The sequence below is a fragment of the Neoarius graeffei genome, chromosome 16 (genome assembly GCF_027579695.1).
Source record: "Neoarius graeffei isolate fNeoGra1 chromosome 16, fNeoGra1.pri, whole genome shotgun sequence".
NCBI classification, from domain to species: Eukaryota; Metazoa; Chordata; class Actinopteri; order Siluriformes; family Ariidae; genus Neoarius; species Neoarius graeffei.
In genome coordinates, this window is record NC_083584.1 from 53,516,802 (window position 1) to 53,533,697 (window position 16,896).

At 41.7% G+C, this 16,896-nt stretch overlaps 1 protein-coding gene across 1 annotated transcript in view; it reads left to right on the forward strand.

Annotated features, from left to right (window-relative positions):
* LOC132900851 (dedicator of cytokinesis protein 7-like) overlaps positions 1-16,896 on the forward strand; it is a 151,882-nt gene that overhangs the window by 72,475 nt on the left and 62,511 nt on the right. The window contains exons 10-12 of the mRNA XM_060943181.1: positions 129-209; positions 7,312-7,468; positions 15,354-15,478. Coding sequence (XP_060799164.1) covers positions 129-209; positions 7,312-7,468; positions 15,354-15,478 — 363 coding nt within the window. The remainder of the gene's footprint in view (positions 1-128; positions 210-7,311; positions 7,469-15,353; positions 15,479-16,896) is intronic.

Genomic DNA, 16,896 nt, shown 5'->3' on the forward strand with positions numbered 1-16,896 from the left:
CTCGGCGTTTTTTGAGGCTGAGTTGAGTTGAATGTGTGAGCAATTATGGATCCTGATGACAGAAGTGGATCCTGTTCCTTTTTTTTTGGTCAGAGTAGACACGGTTTATCTGTATGTGTGTGTTTCAGCTGGAGAAGGTCCTGCAGCAGGGAGATATAGGAGAGTGCTGTGAGCCATATATGGTCATAAAGGATTCGGATTCGGTGAAGGTAAGTATGTGCTTTTATGTTTGTACGCTGTAGTCTGCCTGAGTCTGTGTGCACAATTTTATTTCTTCTCGCCCATAATCAGATGCACTCAGCATCAGAACTTGGCCTAACTGACACGGGCAAAATATGTACTTTTGTGAGATCTTGCCAAGTTTTCATTTCAGGCAGGGTACTTCTAGCTCCATTCGGCAGCATGGAAACCACAAACAACTTTGTTGTTTTTTGTGTTTTTTCATGGCATTTGAGCTGAATGTTAACGCCGTCTCTCAGTGACAGAGGTGCTTAGAATATACACTCACTGGCCACTTTAATAGGAACTTGTTCTTGATTCTAAGATTCCTGTTCTTGGCTGCAGGAGTGGAACCCAATGTGTTTTTTTGCTGTTGCGTGCTGAGATGCTTTTCTGCTCACCACAGTTGTAAAGAGTTGCTATGAGTTGCGATATCCTTCCTGGCAGCTTGAACCAATCTGGCTCTTTTTCTCTGGCCTTTCTTATCAACACGGTGTTTCCACCCACAGACCTGTCGCTCACTCGGTGTTTTTATCCCCCGCTGGCCAAAAGGCCCGAAGGGGGATTATGTCATGGCGATTTCCATCCATCCGTCTGTCCCGGGAAGGGTACTCACCTTCTGAAATCAACTCCTCTCACAATTGTTGGAGAAATTTCACAAAACTTGGCAGGATTCTTTGTTATATGTCGCTAATACGTATATTGTAATTTCATTCATTTCAGTCGCATTTTACCAGAGTTACAGCCCTTGATTAACAAAATTATAATTTGACAATTTCACGAGAGTGTGTTTTCCTTCTGACATCAACTCCTCTCACAATTTTTGGAAGAATTTCACGAAACTTGGCGAAAGGCCTTGTTATATGATGGTAATACGCATATTGCGATTTAATTTCGTTTGTGAAAAATTTCCCAGAGTTTTGACCCTTGATTAAATAACTTGTACTTTGACAATTTCATGAGGGTGTACGTTCTTCTGAAATCAACTCTTCTCACAATTTGTGGAGGAATTTCACCAAACTTGGCAAAAGGCTTGGTTATATGACAGTTATATACACATTGAAATTTTGTTTAATTTGGGCAAATTTTCCCAGAGTTCTGCCCTTGATTATTAACAAACTTGTACTTTGGCAATTTCATCAAAGCGTGCTTGCTTTCTGAAATCAACTTCCCTCACAATTTTTGGAGGAATTTCATGTAATTTGTCAAAAAGTTTTTATCCCCTGCTGGCTGAAAGGCCCAAAGGGGGATTATCTCGTGGCGATGTCCGTCCGTCCATCCTGGGAAGGATGTTCACCTTCTGAAATCAACTCCTCTCACGATTTTTGGAGGAATTTCACAAAACTTGGCAGGATTCTTGGTTATATGACGGTAATACGCATATTGTAATTTCATTCAATTCAGTCACATTTTACCAGAGTAACAGTCCTTGATTAACAAAATTATAATTTGACAATTTCATGAGTGTGTTTTCCTTCTGAAATCAACTCCTCTCACAATTTTTGGAGGAATTTCACCAAACTTGACAAGAGGCATTGTTATATGTTGGTAGTATCAAGGATGAGAATTTTCCGCCGATCGGCGGGTTTCCGACTTTTTCAGACCATAATGATCGTTTTTGAGATCGGTGTAAATCCATTGAGAAATTTTCGTGTGTGTGTATGGTTAACGATCTGTGGTCACCTGATAACGTCTTGATTCTTGGTGTGCTCCGGGTTAACACACTCGAGTCTTTCGACATGTCGTAATTAACATTCACTTTTGCGACAATGTTCGACTTATTTGCGGTAGAATTTTCGGGAAATCCCATCGTGTGCAGTGTATAAACACAAGTACGCATGCTCTCCACGCATGGCTTGCTATCGGCGTTCACCGACCGTACACACTGTTTGACGATACGCATTGGTAACATCAGAAAGATACATGTATTCAGGTGGGATATTTTAGCATATCGACAATGGCAAAAGTCCTAGATAAGAAAGAAGAGGATCGAGCGAGGGAGATTGATAAAGGTGCAGGAATAAAGAACTCTTTTCGATGGGCTTGGTTAGAAAGAACACTGAATGTCGAGGTCGACAAGCAGACTGTCACAACGAAGCTCGGTGATCACATACGGAAAATAGACGTCCCAGGAAAAATACTTTGCTCATTGTGTTCTGACATGATAGATTACGCTAGTAGAGGGGCAAGGACTATCGAACTTCACATATACACCAAAAAACACAAAGGTAGGTCAAAAATTATTTTGTCTGTTCAATGATTCATTATATTTATAATGTATATCGCACGAATCAATGCCATGGTGTGTGTGTGTGTGTGTGTGTGTGTGTGTGTGTGTATATATATATATATATATATATATATATATATATGTATATGTATGTATGTATGTGTATATATATATGTGTGTGTGTGTGTGTGTGTGTATATATATACACACGTACACACTGTGTGTGTATATGTATGTCATATGTGTGTATCTTTTATAAATGGGGTTAGCTTATCTAATGTAGCATGTTGGGGAGAATCATAGTATCATATCTATATTTCTGATAAAATTTTAGGTATGATACCATGTATAACTCTCCTACTTATTGCTCATTTCATGGGGGGGGGAATTGCTGGCATGTGCCGCGCGGGAGCGTCTGCCCAAATTTTTTAGGCCGAGATGAACTTATAGTTTTTGATTTAAAAAAAAATTCCAATATGTAATGCCAATTGTACATGCCTGTTCTTTTTTTTTTTTTTTTTTTTTTTTTTTAAAGATATTTTTTGGGCTTTTTGCACCTTTATTGGATAGGACAGTGTAGAGACAGGAAATGAGCGGGAGAGAGAGAGACGGGAAGGGATCGGGAAATGACCTCGGGCCGGAATCGAACCCGGGTCGCCCGCATTCATGGTATGGCGCCTTAACCACCTGAGCCACGACGCCCCCATGCCTGTTCTTTAATTCAAACTCACCATCTTGATCTTCACATTGGCCATATGGTATCTGTATTACATTACACAACATCCTGTCCAGATAAAACCTAGTTAGTTCACACAACAGTTGAAAGGGAAGTGATGAGTGATGTTGAATGTTGCCTGCTTAATATGCAAGACCTCCTGCTACCATGATAACATCAGAAGAAAGCTTAAGAGAATTGTATGATAGAACTTTTTTCTTGTTTTGCACTTCATTTTAAAGGATTAGAGTATTCAAAGACATGAATAGCAAAAATGCAGAAATATAATACTGTAGAGCTCGTTTATATTAAAAGGTGCATTGATTTTTTTTGAAATCATCAAATGTGAATTGATTAAAAACAAGTCTCTTGTACCATATTAATCATTTTCACCTGGTAGTCCACCAAGAAGGGGAATTTATTTCCAAATAAATTGCAACTTTTTGCTGATGAAATTAATGGTTTTGGGGTAAAAAAAAAATAGCCAAAAATCATTAGCTCCTGCCCCTGGGCCCCGCTGGGTGCCTGCGGCCCCCAAACCCCCGGCTTTTTTCAGACTTTTTTAATATTTTTCATTCTCATCCCTGTAGTATGCATATTGTTATTTCATTAAATTTGGTCACATTTTACCAGAGTTGTGGCCCTTGATTAACAGCCTTGTATTTTCACAATTTCATGAAGGTGTGCCTGCCTTCTGAAATCAACTCCTCTCACAATTTTTGGAAGAATTTCACAAAACATGGCAGGATTTTGTTATATGTCGATAATACACACATTGTAATTTCGTTCAATTCAGTCGCATTTTACCAGAGTTGTTTGCTTAGTTGCCAGCGGGGGATATTGTGCTCTCAGAGCACTCTTGTTTGTTTTTCGCACCATTCTGTGTAAACTCGAGACTGTTGTGTGTGAAAACCCCAGGAGATCAGCAGTTTCTGAAATACTCAAACCATCTTGCTCAAACCAACACCCATGCCACAGTGAAAGTCACACTTTGAGATCACAATTTTTCCCATTCTGATGTTTGAAGTGAACATTAACTGAAACTCTTGATTTGTATCTGCATGATTTGATGCACTGTGGTGCTGTCAAGCGATTGGCCGATTTAGATAACGGCATAAAACAGCAGGTGGACGGGTGTTCCTAATAAATTGGCCGGTGAGTGTAGTAGACGTAGGAGTGTGCTGGGAGCTGTGAGAGCACACAGCGCTACGGAACACACTTCTGCATTGTTCCTCGTTTATTCATTTGCATTGCCACGTGTTTGTTTTGGTTTCTGTCTTGTCTCATCGATTTAGTTCTGATTGTGTCATGATTACGGTCACCTGTTTCTGTTAGTCCCTTTGATTAGTATGTCTAGTTAAACCCTCGTGTTTGCCTTTTCTCTTTTGTGAAGTGTACAGTCGTGGCCAGAAGTTTTGAGACTGACACTCATTTTGGTTTTCACAAAGTTTGCTGCTTCAGTTTTTATGCTGGCAATTTGCATTGGCTCTAGATTGTTATGAAGAGTGATCAGATGAATTGCAATTAATTGCAAAGTCCTTCCTTGCCATGAAAATAAACTTAATCACAAAAACTCAATTTCCACTGCATTTTAGCCCTGCCACAAAATATTCAGTGATGATCTCGTTAGCTCAGGAGAAAGTGTCATGCTGATAGAGCAGACTATTTGCTTTAAAAGGGGGGCGGTGCTTGAAATCATTGTCGTCTTCTGTTAACCATGATTACCTCCAAGGAAACGCATGCAGTCATCATTGCTTTGCTTCACAGGCAAGGATATTGTTGCTAGTAAGATTGCACCTAAATCAACCATTTATTGGATCATCAAGAACTTCAAGGAGAGAGGTTCAGTTGCTGCAAAGAAGGCTTCAGGGCACCCAAGCAAGTGCCAAGACCGTCTCCTAAAGGGGACTCAGCTACGGGATTGGGTCACCACCAGTGCAGAGCTTGCTCAGGAATGGCAGCAGGCAGGTGAGAGTGCATCTGCACACACAGTGAGGCGAAGACTTTTGGAGGATGGCCTGGTGTCAAGAAGGGCAGCAAAGAAGCCACTTCTGTCCAAGAAAAACATCAAGGACAGACTGACGTTCTGAAGGAAATACAGGGACTAGAATAAAGTTGTTTTCTGATGAAGCCCCCTTCAGACTGTTTGGGACATCTGGAAAAATGATTGTCCGGAGAAGAAAAGGTGAGCACTACCATGAGTCTTGTGTCATCCATCCCTCCCTCCCTCCCTCCCTCCCTCCCTCCACCGCTTATCTGGATCCGGGTCGCGGGGGTAGCGGCCTAAGCAGAGCAGCCCAGACTTCCCTCTCCCTGGCCACCTCTACCAGCTCTTCCGGGGGAATACCAAGGCGTTCCCAGGCCAGCCGAGAGATGTAATCTCTCCAGCGTGTCCTGGGTCTGCCCCGAGGTCTGCCCCGAGGTGGGGCATGCCCAGAAAACCTCCTTTGTGAGGCGTCCAGGGGGCATCCTAACAAGGTGCCCAAACCACCTCAACTGACTCCTTTCAATGTGGAGGAGCAGCGGTTCTACTCCGAGTCTCTCCCGAATGACCAAGCTTCTCACCCTATCTCTAAGGGAGAGCCCAGCCACCCTGTGGAGAAAACTCATTTCAACCGCTTGTATCCGCGATCTCATTCTTTCGGTCACTACCCATAGCTCGTGACCATAGGTGAGAGTGGGAACGTAGATGGACCAGTAACTTGAGAGCTTTGCCTTTTGGCTCAGCTCTCTCTTTACCACAACAGACAGGTTTAGCGTCCGCATCACTACTGACGCTGCCCCGATTCTTCTGTCCAACTCCCACTCCCCCTTACCCTCACTCGTGAACAAAACCCAGAGATACTTAAACTCCTCCACTTTAGGTAGCAACTCCCCCCTGACCTGGAGTAGGCACTCCACCTGTTTCCGGCTGAGCGCCATGGCCACGGACTTGGAGGTGCTGATCCTCATCCCAGCCGCTTCACACTCAGCTGCAAACCTGTGTCATGCCAACAGTAAAGCATCCTGAGACTATTTATGTGTCGGGTCACTTCTCATCCAAGAGAGTGGGCTCACTCACAGAACATTGCCAAGAATAAAGAATGGTATCAAAACATCCTCCAAGGGCAACTTCTCCCAACAACCCAGGAGCAATTTGGTGATGAACAATGCTTTTTCCAACATGATGGAGCACCATGTCACAAGGCAAAAGTGATAACTAAGTGGCTTGGAGAACAAAACATTGAAATTTTGGGTCCATGATCAGGAATCTCCCCAGATCTTAATCCCATCGAGAACCTGTGGTTGATCCTCCAAAACTGGGTGGATAAACAAAAACCCAAAAATTGTGATAAACTCCAAGCACTGATCTATACAAGAATGGGTTGCCATCAGTCAGGATTTGGTCCAGAAGCTGATATCCAGCATGCCAGAGCGAATTGCAGAAGTCTTGGAAAAGAAGGGTCAAGACTGTAAATATTGACTCTTTGCATAAACTTGATGTATTTGCCAATAAAAGCCTTTGAAACTTATGAAATTGTACTTCAGTATACCATAGAAACATCTGACAGAAAGATCTAAGAACACTGAAGCAGCAAACTTTGTGCAAACCAAAATTTGTCAGTCTCAAACTTTTGGCCACGACTGTACATGCCGTCTCCTGTACTAGACGTTAATGCGACGATTCGACAGGGTTCTTAATATTCCAAGTAACCCCTAAAGATTATGTATGGAAAGTGGAAAGGGTATTGGTGTCCACGATGGCAGGTTGTAGCGTGACAAAACACAGCAACATTGCACTGTGTAGCCTCATTCCATCTGAAGCAATTTATTTATTCCAACAATTTCTAACACCATCATGCTATAGCTTTAGGAAATGGTGGCATTGTCAAAGGCAGGGGAAAGAGGGGAAACTTGTGTAGGGCAAGCTCTGCATGCCCCAAGCATATCATATTTTCCAGTGATTTCTCAATTACTAAACTGCTGCAATATTTGCTCTCTTTTTTTTTGAAATAACCAAAGTCCAGTAAACATGGACCACAAGCCTATGAGCTCTTGATGTTGATTTAGACTGTTACTAGATTTTAACAGATAACCTGTCTCCCTTTTCCATCTTTTATTTTCTGTGCGTTTATATGTCTTATGGTGTTTGTGTGTGTGTTTGTAGCACAAGGAGAAACTTGAGAAACTGAAGGTCCAGGCAGAGCAGTCATGCAGTCGTCTTGGTCGCTTCCGAATGCCCTTTGCCTGGACGGCCATCCACCTTTTCAACATTGTCAGCAGCGCAGGGGGGCTGGACCGCTCTGACTCGGACTCAGATACAGGTTATTCTCAACACTCCTACTCTCTGTTGCACATGCTCTCCTCTGACTTACCAGCTTATTAGATATAGCTACAACCCCAAATCAGAAAAAGTTGGGACGGTATGTTGAAATTGAAATTAAAACTGCAAACAATGATTTGTAAATAATCTCTGACCTGTATTGGACTTAAAACAATACAACAGCACATTATTTGATGTTTTGCCTCAGGATTTTTATTTATTTTTTTTATTTTATTTTTATTTTTTAAATAAACACATTTCAATTTTGATTCTTGCAACATATTTCAGAAAAAGTTGGGACAGTAAAACATTTATCACTTTTATAATGTTTCCAGCCCTGTGATGACCTGGCGACTTGTCCAGGGTGTACCCCGCCTTTCGCCCGTAGTCAGCTGGGATAGGCTCCAGCTCGCCTGCGACCCTGTAGAACAGGATAAAGCGGCTACAGATAATGAGATGAGATAATGTTTCCATTTCTTCTCATAACACTTAAAATATGTTTAGGGACTGAAGACACCGAGTGATGAAGCGTTTCAGGTGTTATTTTGTCCCATTCTAACTGCAAACGGGTCTTAAGGTGTGTAGCAGTACGGGGTCATCATTGTCATATTTTTCATTTCAAAATTCTCCACACATTCTGTATTGGGGACAGAGCGGACACAACCTGTTCTTCCACAGCCATGCCTTTTGTAATGTGTGCAGAATGTGGTTTTGCATTGTCTTGTTGAAATCTCCCTGGAAAAGATGTCGTCTTGAAGGCAGTGTATGTTGCTCTAAAATCTCAGTGTACTTTTCTGCATTAATGCTCCATCACAGAAGTGTAAGTTACCTTTGCCAAGGGCACTGACACAACCCCATACCATGACGCACCCTGGCTTTTGGACTTGTTGCTGGTAACCGTCTGGATGGTCCGTTTTGTCTTTGGTCCGGAGCACACGGCATCCATTTCTTCCAGAAAAGATCTGGAATACTGATTCGTCTGAACACAAAACACGTTTCCACTGTGTGATGGTCCATCCCAGATGCCTCCGAGCCCAGAGAAGTCAATGGCGCTTCTGGACACAATTAACGCCAGGCTTCCTTTTTACACAGTAAAGTTTTAACTGGCATTTGTGGATGTAACTCTGTATTGTAGCTTGACAAAGGTTTTTCAAAGTAATCCTGAGCCCTGGGTGATTATATCAGCTATAGATGAATGATGGTTCTTGATTCTGAGGGCTCAGAGATCACGAGTGTTCAGATTAGGCTTGAGCCCTTGCCCTTTACACACCGAAATTCCTCCAGATTCCTTGAATCATTTAATGATATTACGCACCATAGAGGGTGAAATATCCAAATCCCTTCCTATATTTCTTTGAGAAACATTGTTTTTAAACATTTCAATAATTTTCTCACACATTTGTCGACAAACTGGAGATCCTCTGCCCATTTTTGCTCCTCAAAGACTCAGCCTTTCCTGGATACTGATTTTGTTCTAAATCATGATTACAGTCACCTGTTGACATCACTGGCTTCAAATCACATCATTATTTCATTGTTTTACCTCGTTACTAGCCCTAAATTTCCCCCGTCCCAACTTTTTTTGCAATGCGTTGCAGATCTGAAATGCAGGAATAGATGTATATTAACAAATTAAATGAAGTTGACCAACAACACCTGAAATATCTTGGGTTTGCTCTGTTTTGCAATGAAATACGAGTCAAAGTACATTTAAAAATTGCTGCTTTCTTTTTTTTTTTTAACTTGCATTTTCCATACCATCCCAACTTTTTCTGTTTTGGGGTTGTACTCGATTTATTGTCAATTTTGTTATGTCCACCCATTATACGTACACTTTTTTAAGTATTTTTTGCTCACGGCTGATGGAGTTTTACTGCATCTACAGTAATATGTAATACTCTGCCTGGCCAAAAAAGTTGTGAATACTAATATTTCGTTGGACTGTTTTTAGCTTTTTATTACAGCCTGCATTCACTGTGGCATTGTTTCAACAATCTTATGCAACATCACAATATTTATTTCAGTCCAGAGTTGTATTAAGTTTTCGCCAAGTTCTTGTCTAGATGATAGGTGAATCGAACCACTGGGTAAAGTCTTCTTTAGCATCCCAAAGACTTTGAATGGGGTTAAGTTTAGGACTCTGTGGTGGTGAATTCATGTGTGACAATGATTCCTCGTGCCCCCTGAACCACTCTTTTTCACAGTTTGAGCCCTAATTTTATTCCCGTGCCATCAGGGAGAAAAAAATCCATTGATATGATTAACCTGGTCATTCACTACAGTGTCTTGCAAAAGTATTCATCCCCCTTGATATTTGTCCTGTTTTGTTGCATTACAAGCTGGAATTAAAATGGATTTTGGAGGGTGAGCGCAATTTGATTTACACAACATGCCTACAACTTTAAAGGTACAAATTGTTGTTTTATTGTGACACAAACAATAATTAAGATGAAAAAACAGAAATCTGGAGTGGGCATAGGTATTCACCCCCCAAAGTCAATACTTTGTAGAGCCACCTTTTGCTGCAATTACAGCTGCAGATCTCTTGGGGTATGTCTCTATTAGCTTAGCACATCTAACCACTGGGATTTTTGCCCATTCCTCAAGGCAAAACTGCTCCAACTCCTTCAAGTTAGATGGGTTGCGTTGGTGTACAGCAATCTTCAAGTTATGCCACAGATTCTCAGTTGGATTGAGGTCTGGGCTTTGATTAGACCATTTCAAGACATTTAAATGTTTCCTTTTAAACCACTCCAGTGTAGCTTTAGCAGTATGTTTAGGGTCATTGCCCTGCTGGAATGTGAACCTTCATCCTAGTCTCAAACCTCTGGCCGACTCAAACAGGTTTTCCTGTTTGCCCTGTTTTTAATGCCATCCATCTTTCCTTCAGTCCTGACCAGCTTTCCTGTCCCTGCAGATGAAAAACATCCCCACAGCATGATGCTGCCACCACCATGCTTCATTGTAGGAATGGTGTTCTTGGGGTGTTGGGTTTGTGCCACACATGGCATTTCCCATGATGGCCAAAAAGATCAATTTTAGTTTCATTTGACCAGAGAATCCTCTTCCATCTGTTTGGGGAGTCTGCCACATACTACTGGGCAAACTCCAAACGTGTTTTCTTAAGCAATGACTTTTTTTTTTCTGGCCACTCTTCCATAAAGCCCCACTCTGTGGAGTGTACGGCTTAAAGTGGTCCTATGGACAGATACTCCCATCTCCGCTGTGGATCTTTGCAGCTCCTTCAGTGTTATCTTTGGTGTCTTTGTTGCATCTCTGACTAATGCCCTCCTTGCCTGGTCTGTGAGTTTTGGTGAGTGGCCTTTTTTCATCTTATTGGTTGTGTCACAATAAAAAAACAAACAATTTACACCTTGAAAGTGGTAGGCATGTTATGTAAATCAAATGGTGCAAATGGTGGTAACCCTTTTGCAAGACATTGTACATTCAGGTTGTCAGCTGACTTCATTTTATTGCCCCATAACGTTGCAGAGCCTCGACCTGACCAACTGAATCAGCCCTAGATCATAACACTGCCTCCAGAGTCTTGTACAGTGGCCACTATGCATGATGGGTGCAACGCTTCATGAGCTTCCCTTCTTACCCTGATACACCCATCACTCAGGAAAAGGGTCAGTCTGGACTCATCAGACCACATGACCTTTGTCCATTGCTCCAGAGTCCCATCTTTATGCTCCCTTGCAAACTGAAGCCTTTTCTCCTGATTATCCTCATGAACAAGTGGTTTTCTTCTGGGGACACAGCTGTTTAGTCCCAATCCTGTGAGTTCTCATTGCCGACCATGGTCTGTGAAGTTTTTTTTTTTTTTCAGACCACATTTCTTCCATGAAGTTGATGGTTCATCACTCTCCTAAGTTTTAATAATGTGTTGGTCAGTTTTTAACCAAATTCCAGTAAATTCAGCTTCTTTGTTTGTTTTCTTTGCTTGATGCAGGTCAATAATGTGACTCTTCTGAAACATAGTAATCATCTTTTCCACGACCATGGGATACATCTGCTGACATGGTAGTTTAAGAAATGAGAAACTACTCACTGCATCAGTTAGGATTGAACGAATTGTTGCAGCTGAAACATGAATCACTGCAGTAATTATCCAATCAAATGCTCTTATGTATTTACTTATTTAAATCCAAACAGGGACTTTTTTTTTTTTTTTGCCAGGCAGTGTATATAAGATTTGATTTTTTTCCCCCCGCTGTTAGAACAGGTGCATATTGTCCGTGTGTGTGTAAGCTCTTCATCAGTCTAAGTGCAAAAACCATCTGTCTGTCAGATTAAAGCTGCAGTAGGTAAATATATAAATATAACTTTTTGTCATATTTGCAAAAATTGTCACTATGTCCTGACTGTAGTACATGAGACGGATCATCTGTGAAAAGCTTAGGCTCCTCTGGTGCTATGTAGTGCTCCAAATGCCATTTACAATAATCCACCGTGCTCAAATCAAAAGAACCAGGAAGAGTGTGTAATGGAGAGTCAGTCACTGCTCATGTGCATGCTGCAGGCAGCCCCTCTCCCCCACGCATGCTCTCACTTGTGAACACCTCAAAGAATTCAAACCCGATGCAGAGTTGGCTGCATTTCTGCTTGACGGGTCATAATACCCGCTTGAGCTATGTTTGAAAAAAATGAACAACTAAGCTAAGATGGTAACATCCTGTAGCACATATCTCATGTTACTGTGATGTTGCAGTTGGGCTAACATTAGCTTGTTTCCGATACTAAGGCAGAGATGGTCTTAGCGTAACATCTCTGGCTACGGCTACTGGTTCATGTTGCTTTATTTGAAAGTTGCTGAATACATCTTGCCTAGGCAGGCATATCAGTTTGGTGTTTGTCCTGATATTTGTGTGTGTGAGTGCTCTCACAGCTAAAGGTTCTCATAAGTCTTTTACTGCATATGTAGCACTATTCACGGCAGTTACTGTCCTCAAACAAACATCAAAGCACTGAAATGTGTGCACTCGTTCTTTTACTGAATAGGTGTTATGGTAGATTATTATTATTATTATCATCCATCCATTATCTGTAGCCGCTTATCCTTTTCTACAGGGTCGAAGGCAAGCTGGAGCCTATCCCAACTGACTATGGGTGAGAGGCAGGGTACACCCTGGACAAATCGCCAGGCCATCGCAGGGCTATTATTATTATTATTATTATTATTATAACCCTGCTCCGAAGGAGGGGGGGTATACTGGTTTACCTCTGTCTGTCCGTCCGTATCTCCGTTTGTTCGAAACACCCTTTTTCTCAGCAACCACAAATCATAGCCACTTGGCACCAAACTTCAGCTTGGGGTTCTATACGGTGTATACCATTTTCAGGTCTGTCGCACATCAACTTCCTGTTTACTGACTGAATGCATTTACGAGACATATAGCGTGGATTTGCAAAATTTTCGTAACACTTTTCTCAGCAACTACAAATAACAACTGCTTGATATTTGGTACCGAGCTTCAGCTTGGGGTTCTATACCGTGTATACCATTTTCAGGTCTGTTGCACATCGACTTCCTGTTTACCGACAATATATTTACAAAACATATAGGGTGGATTTTGACGCTATTTCAAGAAGCAAAATGCTATTTCAAAATGCCAGTTTACCAGGATATTATTTAAAATCCCTGGGGAGAGACACTGCTCTTTACTTATTTGTTTTAGGGTTTATTTTTTGAAATCAGCATTCACAATAAGTGTCCTATTCCTTCGATTGCTTGCATTCTGATATAAGCGAGAGCGGGGGGATACGTAAGTGAGCAGTAGCTCACAGTTGATCATGTTTTTCATCTGATCAGGCTACAGTGTGCGTTCATGTGTTTTTGAGTAGTGGCTTTGAAGGGATGGCTGAAGGGAGAGGAATGGAATTTTTCAGTTGGATACTTTCAAAATCTAGCTTATTCTTGCTGGTTACTCCAAAATGACATACCCTAGATTTAACAGGAAGACTGAATCCATCTGAGGTGCATTTGCTGATTAAATCACAAGCAACAGGGTGATTTTTATAAAGAAAGAGATGAAGAAAAAAACACACAAGTGCACCTGTAGGGTAGCTGTATCTAAGTTTATACACTACACTGCTGCTATATTACTGACATGTACACTGTTTTTAAATAATATTGGCTTGCGTTGAGTGGTATACCCGGCGGCATGGTGGTGTAGTGGTTAGCGCTGTCGCCTCACAGCAAGAAGGTCCGGGTTCGAGCCCCGTGGCCGGCGAGGGCCTTTCTGTGCGGAGTTTGCATGTTCTCCCCGTGTCCGCGTGGGTTTCCTCCGGGTGCTCCGGTTTCCCCCACAGTCCAAAGACATGCAGGTTAGGTTAACTGGTGACTCTAAATTGACCGTAGGTGTGAATGTGAGTGTGAATGGTTGTCTGTGTCTGTGTGTCAGCCCTGTGATGACCTGGCGACTTGTCCAGGGTGTACCCCGCCTTTCGCCCGTAGTCAGCTGGGATAGACTCCAGCTTGCCTGCGACCCTGTAGGACAGGATAAAGTGGCTAGAGATAATGAGATGAGTGGTATAGCCGATATATTCCATTCAGCTAACATGATATTGAATGAGTCAAAGACGAGTGGATGGAATGGAATATGTCTGATATACCACCTAAAAAGCCATTATTATTATTATTATTATATACATTTGATGGAACAATTTATAGATTTTACAAAAAGTTAAGAACTTGGGGGTAACTTACCAATATTGAATACTGATTCTGATCGAATGTAATTCAATGTTCTGTCAATCCAAAGTACAAAGTCAAAGTTTTAACAATAAAAATGGTACAAGTCCAAAAAGCCTGAACAACAACCCAACTTGTATACAAGCTATATCCAGGTTGATAGTTCAAGTTCACAGTTACTTTTGGTTGTAGTTAATTGTTACATTGCAGTTGTTCAAAACAAAAGGGCTTTGCTGAGTGAAGTCCACCAGTGACGTCCTCTTGTAAAAGTCTCCATCACTTTTCCTCATCTCCAAGTAGAAATTTGACAGTATTTCTGCTATTGCTCTCTCTTCCAGTTTTTCAATGTCCATTGGTCTGTTTTTCTCTTGTAAATATGCGTGAAGGGTATCCAGTGAAGTTTTGGTAGCCTTTCAGGTGTTCAGCACGTCTTTCTCTTTAAATCTCCTGTTTTTAATGAAGCAAACCTTGCGGCCATGTTTGTTTACAAACTGTTACAGTCACTCACGAGTGCGGAAGTTTTACGTCTCCGATGTGTCTCTTTTCCAGTTTTTCCATATATTTAATGCGTGAAGAATATCCAGTGAAGTTTTGGTAACCTTTTGGGTGTTCAGCGCGTCTGTCTCTTTAAATCTTCGGCTTTTAATGGAGCAAACCTGGTGGTCATGTTTGTGAACAAACCGTCAGTTGCTCATTAGCGCAGAAGTTTTACTTCTCTGACGTCTCTTTTCCAGTTTTTTGTTGTCCGTTTGTCTGGTTTTCTCTTGTAAATATGCATGAAGAATATATAATGAAGTTTTGGTAGCCTTTCGGGTGTTCAGCGCATCTTTAGTTTCAGTTTATTTATTTAGTGCTTAAATCTAACCCTGAATTAATCCCATCTTCTCTCTCTCCCGGCTGACGAAAAAATGATTGTGTACATGCGCAGCAGAAAAGTTTTGTCATTGGATCTTCATGTGTGACGTCATGTTGTCTTGACAACATGCAATATTATAACAATATTGCACGCTCATTCTCCATTGGGCAGAGTGGCGTAATACATGGAGGATAAGCGATATGATAACAATATTGCATGACATCAATAAACCTGTTAGAAGGGAATACAATACAGATTTTTATTCCATGGATAAAGTATGTATAATAATTGTGTATGGCAGATTAAATGAGCTTTCCACTCCTTCATTCACAGAGCGCAAGGGCACGTGGACCGAAAGGAAGAAGAAGGGATTCGAGCGGATGAGTGTTGGGGAGGACATGTGCAACTTGACTAACTTCCGGCCGGCCACTCTGACTGTCACCAACTTCTTTAAACAGGCCAGTCAGTTTTCCTGCAGAGTTACAGTGTGAAAGTCACTCTGTTCTGTATTAGTGCTCAAGCATGTGGAGGATGAAGATCCACTTTTGAATGCGCTGGTGGTTTTCCATTCTGAATGTGTATGATAAATAATGATGTTCATAGCAAGTCTCATATCTGAATGTGCACATGGAAACACATTAGTGATGAGAGAGGTCACAGGAGAATGGCCAGACTGGTTCAAGCTGACAGGAAGTCTATACTAACTCAAATAACCACCCTTTACATTTAAAAATTTTTTTTATTTATTTATTTTTTTAAAAAATCACATGGATGGGAAAGCTGGGCGTCACGGTGGTGTAGTGGTTAGCGCTGTCGCCTCACAGCAAGAAGGTCCGGGTTCGAGCCCCGTGGCCGGCGAGGGCCTTTCTGTGCGGAGTTTGCATGTTCTCCCCGTGTCCGCGTGGGTTTCCTCTGCGTGCTCCGGTTTCCCCCACAGTCCAAAGACATGCAGGTTAGGTTAACTGGTGACTCTAAATTGAGCGTAGGTGTGAATGTGAGTGTGAATGGTTGTCTGTGTCTATGTGTCAGCCCTGTGATGACCTGGCGACTTGTCCAGGGTGTACCCCGCCTTTCGCCCGTAGTCAGCTGGGATAGGCTCCAGCTTGCCTGCGACCCTGTAGAACAGGATAAAGCGGCTAGAGATAATGAGATGGGATGGGAAAGACAGTTTTGACGCAACATCGGCGTAAATTGAATAATGGCAGTGAAAATGTTTTTTTTTTTTTTAAATAAAGTTTTTACTCCATTTCAGGTATCTATAAATAACACACCAATGGAAACGGCTTTATAAGATTGCATTCTTCTAAAATCCCTTGGTTGGGCATCTGGCTGAAGTTGCATGCACATGCTAGGTTGATATGATCAGTTGGTATTTATTGGGGGCCAAGCAGTGAAGCTGCCTAAGCACTCATTGTGTTTCTATCTTCCCTTATTCATCATCTTTTCTTTCTTCTTCTTCTGGCTAGGGTGTGTATGGAAACCCCTAGAACCGTATGGTAAAAAGTTCTGAAATTCGGCGCACTCGTTGGGGACCATCTCCTGATTCTTTTTACCAAGTTTCATGTTTGCCTATCGAATGTTTTAGCGCCACCAATGGGTCAAATTTCTAGGTGTGTTTATGCATGTAACTTTGGAACCATATGCTCAGTTTTGAAAAACGAGGTATCGTTGGATTCCTTGCCTCAGGCTGAGTTCAGTACAGCCATAGTAACATTTCCTCCATATTGGATTTTATCAAAAACGCTAAAAAGTTTTCACAGGCCATACATTTTGTCCAATTTTCGCAAAATTAGGAATAGACAATCTTTTGCCCGAGCCTCACAAAAATGATTTGTTAGCGTTTCAATTTTCAAAAGCGTTGACCCATTATAGCTTG